Source organism: Abramis brama (assembly GCF_963993115.1).
Source record: "Abramis brama genome assembly, chromosome: 13".
NCBI classification, from domain to species: Eukaryota; Metazoa; Chordata; class Actinopteri; order Cypriniformes; family Leuciscidae; genus Abramis; species Abramis brama.
The window spans coordinates 2,367,761-2,375,260 of record NC_139975.1 but is presented as its reverse complement, the minus strand read 5'-3'; the positions used below and the strand labels follow the sequence as shown (position 1 = coordinate 2,375,260).

Here is a 7,500-nt window from a genome sequence, read left to right as displayed (position 1 = left end):
CAACACACGCGTGTTCTTGTCACGGGCCACATACGCAAAATCCCTGAAACACAACAACAGAGGCGTCAGTGAAGCAGCACTCAGTGTTTCCTTCAGACGTCTGCATTAATAACCAGATCAGCTTCAGGTGAGCGGATATACACAGGTGAACAGTTTAGCTGCTTCAAATAACTTGTTTTTGCATGATTCTCTCAACTAAATTCTGTAGCAAATACTTGAAAGTAATTTCAATGTTCCCCTCTTTGAGCACATTGTACTGAAAATCATTCTCAGAAATCAGTTTATAAAATAAAAATAAAAACAATAAAAATAAAACACATTAAATGCAAAAAAGCAATGAAAATAAAACACTTACTAAAAAGCAATTACATTTAAAAAATGTAAAATTAAAGTCCCCCTGTAGTGAATCACTGTATCCCTTAAAACTCATCTTTGAGCACCAAAAATACATATTTAAACTTTTTTTAATTCAATTCAATTCAATTCACATTTATTTGTATAGTGCTTTTCACAATACACATCATTTCAAAGCAGTTTTACAGAAAGTGCATGAGTCCACATTACAATTTAGAGAGATCTGTTATCAGAGGAAACTAAGTTAAGCATTTCAGAAAATCACAGTCAGTGAAAAATGTATTAATTTAAACAATGTAATAATTTAATGCAGAAACAATGAGCTCATTGAAGTAATGAATACTTAAAAAAAAAAAAGAATTCTTTTTTTTGTTAAAGCCTTAAAATATCTTGAATGTAACTCGACACCCTTGCCTCATTTAGTATGCGTGGTTCTATGAATATGCAAATGAGCCCCGCCTCCACTCACTCACTCAGCTCAGAGATCCACTGGTTGACGATCACACGTTGATCTGATTGGTTACAAGGTAGTTTGTGACGTCAGAAACACCAGCGATTTCAAAGCGTGTTTTTGAGACTGTCTTTGGTTCACTGCAGTTTTAAGGAGGAAATACTCAGCAATGGAGTCGACTTATGAATTTACACATGGTTTAAGCGTATTAAAAACACCACATAGACACATAAACAACATTAAAAGCTGGATTTTCACCACAGGGGGACTTTAAAATAATAAATTTTCAGTTAAAAACATCCATGTCATATGATCATTAACTAACATCAGAGAGCCATGAACGTGTGACTGTGCCGTAAAATTATTGAAATATTAACTCAAAATCTCAGGGGGGCTTCAAATAAATATCTGAGCTACAAAAAAAAAAACATCTGGGAAACCCGATGGAAATGAATCAAGCACAGGAACCTCACAGATTCACAGCGTGATTCCCACAGATGAAAATGATGCATTACACTCAGATCGAAGAGCATTTAATCAGCAGCTAATGAGACACCAGGAACAAAAACATCCATCAGAGAGAGAGACACATGAGAGAACTGGTAGAGGAATATATACGTGTGTGTGTGTGTGTGTGTGTGTGTGTGTGTGTGTGTGTGTGTGTGTGTGTGTGTGATGAATTTAAAGGTTAATGGTTTTGTGGCCGTGTTTCAGTGTCACTGGTGACATTCAGAGAGTTTGCTTCAACACAGTCAAACTGATGCAGCAAACGCTTTCTGGCGTCTAGAACGGCTCAATCTGAGCAAACGCACAAACACACACGTCAAACTGCTGGACTGACACATATCACTGCATGATGCTGTTATTTTAGTATAACTGAGATACTATAGTTTTTAATAATTAGGGGTTCAAGCACGAAGTGCTGAAACCCTATTGTAATTGTACCGATTTTTATTATTTTTCTTCTCCGCTAAAACGCATCGTGCAGCCCAAACCGTAAGGGCTAGAGCTTTGAAACTTTGCCATATGGTAGTACAAAAATCGAGGAGAGGTTATTAAATTATGACCTCGATTGGCCCATAGGTGGCGCTATAGCAACCAAAAGCGCAAAACTGCTCATAACTCCTAGACCGTATGTCGTAGACTCAAGTGTCTTATATCAATGGAAAGCTGGTCTCCTGAAGATAAAAATGTATATCTCCGATTTAATTTCCGGTATGCAAATTTTTCCGCCATTTTGAATTTTGTCAAAAACCTACTTTTGCGAACTAGTCCTAGGTTTTTCGCCCGATCGGAACCAAACGAGTCTAGGACAATTCTATGGACTCTAGATCAATAATTATCAAAAAAAAGTTGAACTTTTGCATTTTTCGCATGGGTATATTGGGTCATAAAGAAAATGGGCGTGGCAAAATGCACTCAAAAGCCTATAAATCCTAAACAAAAACTCAGAACTTCACGAAAATTGGTGGGCATATGTGCCATAACATTCTAAACAAGCATGCAAAATGTCATGTAGATCGGATGATAGGTGGCGCTATAACTGTTAAAAAGCTTTGAAAACCATATATTTCCTATAAATTGCCTGTATTGGCTGTAAATGGACTTTTCCATCTATCATTTCAGTGGTTAAAAGCTTTCTAAATAAATCTTAATGTCTTAAATGCTTATGTGCTTAAAGGCCTTAAATGCTTGAACCCCAATAAATGCTGCTTGCAGCTTTAATATTTTAAATGTTTTTATTTTTATATTTAGGGGTTCAAGCATGAAATGCTGAAACCCTATTGTAATTGTAAGGATTCGTAAAACGCATCGAGCAGGCCAAACCGTAAGGCCTAGAGACGTGAAACCTGGCCAGATGGTAGGCCTCAATTTGGGGACAACCTATCAGAGTATGACCCCGATTGGCCCATAGGTGGCGCTACAGCAACCAAAAGTACAAAATCGCTCATAACTCTTTGACCTAGACTCAAGTGCCTTACACCACTGTGATCCCTGGCTCAAGGCGGACAAAATGGCTATCTCCAAATTCGATTTAGGCAGGAAAAATTTTCTGCTATGTCGCATTTTGTCCAAAACCTACTTTTTGCGAACTAGTCCCTGGTTTTTCGCCCGATCAAAACCAGACCAGTCTAGGACAATTCTCTGGACTCTGTAGATCAATAATTATAAAAAAAAGTTGAACTTTTGCTTTTGGGTGGCTGTAACAGGGTCATTTAGAAAAGGGGCGTGGCAAAATACACTAAAAAGCCTATAAATCCCAAATGAAAACTCAGAACTTCACAAAAAATTGATGAGCATTTGTGTCATAACATTCTGAAGAAGCATTCAGAGTTTCATGGAGATCGGACCATAGGTGGCGCTATAACTGGCAAAAAGCTTTGAAAACCATATTTCCTATGGTAAATTGCCTGTATTGGCTGTAAATGGTCTTTTCCATCTATGATGTCTGTGGTTACATGCTTGCTAAATAAAACTTAATAACTTTTGATGCTTTTGTGCTTAAAGGCCTTAAAGGCCTTAATTGCTTGAACCCCGATAAATGCTGCTTGCAGCTTTAATTCCATTTTAATTTTAGTTAAAGTTTTAGTAATTTTGTTGGTAGTAATTTTTTTTTTTAATGTTGATTTAAAAAAGAAAATCATTTTAGTCATAGTTTTAGGTATTTTAGTACCTAATGTAATGAAAATAAGAAATGTTTCATTGGCAACTAGCTGAAAAAAAGTTTTTTTAAAATATATTTTATTTAACATGAATTATTAATTTAAAAAAGTCAAATTACAATAAATAATTTTACAATAACAAAAATTCTAAATAAAACCCTTTCAGAAGCAATACAAATAATGAAAAAATATAAAAATAAATTAATAATCAATTAAATAAAAAAAATGGTAAAAATAAAAATAATAAAAATAAAAGCTTTTATTAAAATCAATAAAATTATAAAGAATTATGTAAAAAAAAATCTAAATAAATTAATAATAAATGAAATAAAAAAAAATGTAAAAATAAAGGTAAAAATAATAATAAAAATAAAACCATTTTTAAAAAGCAAAGAAAATAAAAATGTAAATAATTTTTTTCCCCTTTTCTTCGTCGTGTCGAATGAGTTAGACCCTAGGGGTCGTACCTGGGAGCCCCAAGCACGTCGGATGTGTTCAGAAAAGGCCAGTCAGAAAAGGCCAGTTAAGTTTGGCATGTGGAATTTGCATGCCTGGCCTATAAAAAGACACATTCAGGTTTGTTTCTCGGAGCCGAAGCATCGCGTCTCTAGGGATGAGAAGCAAATCCATTCCCTTCACCTCAGCTGGATCCACAGAGCACATTTCAGCGCTCTCTCTCTCTTAACGGCACAGATCAGTGTGAGACATTCCCCTAAGAGCTTCAGCGGCGATATAACAGAGGCGATTTCCCTTTATAATAAAGAGCAAATTCCTCTAAAAGAACTTCACGGCGGATCGTGTGTTTTTTAAAGATGCCGTTCTGTCCGTGTCCTGCTGGATGCGGTCGATATTAGGGGTGTAACGATGCCCTCATGTCACGATTCGATACATATCACGATACTGAACTCACAAGACGACATTATTGCGATACTTCAAGACATATGATAAAAGGTTAACAAAAGATTTACTGTTGATTAAAATGCTAAATTTGATATTTCATTGTGTGTGTAAATGAATAGTCTTGGACTTGATGCTGGAAACCCAAAGCACAGGACAACAGAGACACCAGAATAACAATATTCATGATTCTGGAGCTGAAAATACATAATTATTTTAGACGAATATGCTTGATCTCTGTCACTGACTAGATATATTTAACATAATGTCGGACACTTTTTACTGGTAACATCAGACATTTGGCTTTATCAAGACACACAAGACACACAAATATTCCCCCAATGAATAGTTATACATTATATTCAACATTATATATAGTGGTTTAATGTAGTACAGACACTAAAACTATGAACTATGACTTTTTAGGCACTGACCGAATTGCCTCGATACCATCAAGTATCAAAAAATGTCTTGTCATTCGGTACCAAATTTCGATACCTAATGCCAAGTTCACATTGCACGGTTTTCATAGTAGTCAGGTCACTGTTCTTTTCACACTGCACGACTATCTGGGGTAACACTCAGTCACTGCTGTGTTCACACTGAACGATGGATCTGATCGGCGACAGGAGGTTTCACACTGCATGACTTTACAAAAGAAAGAAATCGGCGACAACTTCTGCCTGGTCCGAAAACTACTTTCACAACTAAACACACGCAAGAAGTGATAAGGAAATAATACAAGATCACGCATGCGCGAGACTGAAATTGTTATTTAAAATGATAGCCTGCAAGAAGATTGCGATCCAAATGGTCTGTTCGCTGATTTGCAGCGAAAAGGAGAAAGAGAAAAACAGATTATGCAGGAGGAAATGTTTGTGTTACCAAAGGAGTGTTACCAAAGGAGTATTACCGAATGAGTGTTACCAAAGGAGTATTACTGAATGAGTGTTACCAAAGGATGTGTTACCAAAGAAGTGTTACCAAAGGAGTGTTACTAAAGGAGTGTTACCAAAGGAGTGTTACCAAAGAACTGTTACCAAAGGAGTGTTACCAAAGGAGTGTTACCGAAGGAGTGCTACCAAAGGTTGTGTTACCAAAGGAGTGTTACCGAAGGTTATGTTACCAAAGGTTGTGTTACCAAAGGAGTGTTACCGAAGGAGGAGTGTTTCCAAAGGAGTGTTACCAAAGGAGTGTTACCAAAGGAGTGTTACCGAAGGTTATGTTACCGAAGGAGTGTTACCGAAGGAGTGTTACCGAAGGAGTGTTACCGAAGGAGGTTGTGTTACCAAAGGAGTGTTACCAAAGGAGTGTTACCGAAGGAGGAGTGTTTCCAAAGGAGTGTTACCAAAGGAGGTTGTGTTACCAAAGGAGTGTTACCGAAGGTTATGTTACCGAAGGAGTGTTACCGAAGGAGTGTTACCGAAGGAGGTTGTGTTACCAAAGGAGTGTTACCAAAGGAGTGTTACCGAAGGTTATGTTACCAAAGGTTGTGTTACCAAAGGTTGTGTTACCGAAGGAGTGTTACCGAAGGAGTGTTACCGAAGGAGTGTTACCAAAGGAGTGTTACCAAAGGAGTGTTACCGAAGGTTATGTTACCAAAGGTTGTGTTACCAAAGGTTGTGTTACCAAAGGAGTATTACCAAAGGAGTATTACTGAATGAGTGTTACCAAAGGATGTGTTACCAAAGAAGTGTTACCAAAGAAGTGTTACCAAAGGAGTGTTACCAAAGGAGTGTTACCAAAGGAGTGTTACCAAAGAAGTGTTACCAAAGAACTGTTACCAAAGGAGTGTTACCGAAGGAGTGCTACCAAAGGTTGTGTTACCAAAGGAGTGTTACCGAAGGTTATGTTACCAAAGGTTATGTTACCAAAGGTTATGTTACCAAAGGTTGTGTTACCAAAGGAGTGTTACCGAAGGAGTGTTACCGAAGGAGGAGTGTTTCCAAAGGAGTGTTACCAAAGGAGTGTTACCAAAGGAGTGTTACCGAAGGTTATGTTACCGAAGGAGTGTTACCGAAGGAGTGTTACCGAAGGAGTGTTACCGAAGGAGTGTTACCGAAGGAGGTTGTGTTACCAAAGGAGTGTTACCGAAGGAGGAGTGTTTCCAAAGGAGTGTTACCAAAGGAGGTTGTGTTACCAAAGGAGTGTTACCGAAGGTTATGTTACAGAAGGAGTGTTACCGAAGGAGGTTGTGTTACCAAAGGAGTGTTACCAAAGGAGTGTTACCGAAGGTTATGTTACCAAAGGTTGTGTTACCAAAGGTTGTGTTACCGAAGGAGTGTTACCGAAGGAGTGTTACCAAAGGAGTGTTACCAAAGGAGTGTTACCAAAGGTTATGTTACCAAAGGTTGTGTTACCAAAGGTTGTGTTACCGAAGGAGTGTTACCGAAGGTTGTTACCGAAGGAGTGTTACCGAAGGAGTTACACCTGAATGATTGCCTGTATCTGATCCACCAAGAGACACAGTTCAGTGGTTGTGAATGAGACGTTGTGTTTCTCCTGCCATAACTCTGAGCTACCCGCCTCCTAACGGGTTAAATTATCCATGTTTCAAGGCTGAGAGAGGCAGATCATCAAGGGTTCATGAGTTTACGCTCTTCTTCTGCATTTAGATGCGACTGTCACACAGAAACTCTGCAGTGTGAATGTGGCTTTTATGTGTCTGAAAACAGCATTTCACTATAAATGTCATGAACTGAAGCTCTGAGGAAACTATAAAACACACTGACACACTCACAGGATCTCCGCCTGTCTCTGCTCTTTACCTGCACATGAAGAGACTCGAGTTGACGCCTTAAATCACAGGTGTGTGTGTGTGTGTGTGTCTGTGTGTGTGTGTGTGTGTGTGTGTGTGTGTGTGTGTGTGTGTGTGTGTGTGTGTGAAGTCTCAGAGCCCCAGCGATGAACCCATTCTGTCTGTCTGACTCTGCGAACACACAAAAATTAAAGTTTCCTGACACACGCATATGGAGAAAAGCACTTTTCAAAAGTGACTCTGGGGTGAAACTGTGATGATGATGATGATGATGATGATGATGATGAATTGCATTATACTTTCAACTCACACTGGCAAACTAAATACTACCAATGAACACTGAGCACGTTTACCAAGCTGTCTATGTGAGCTACAGT

At 38.2% G+C, this 7,500-nt stretch overlaps 1 protein-coding gene across 2 annotated transcripts in view; it reads right to left on the bottom strand.

The window, feature by feature from the left end:
* The window catches only part of apbb2a (amyloid beta (A4) precursor protein-binding, family B, member 2a), a 36,853-nt gene that overhangs the window by 10,138 nt on the left and 19,215 nt on the right, over nucleotides 1-7,500 (bottom strand). For both annotated transcript variants that reach the window (XM_084133034.1, XM_084133033.1), the window contains exon 10: nucleotides 1-43. This exon is cut by the window's left edge and continues 72 nt beyond it. In XM_084133034.1, coding sequence (XP_083989160.1) covers nucleotides 1-43 — 43 coding nt within the window. The remainder of the gene's footprint in view (nucleotides 44-7,500) is intronic.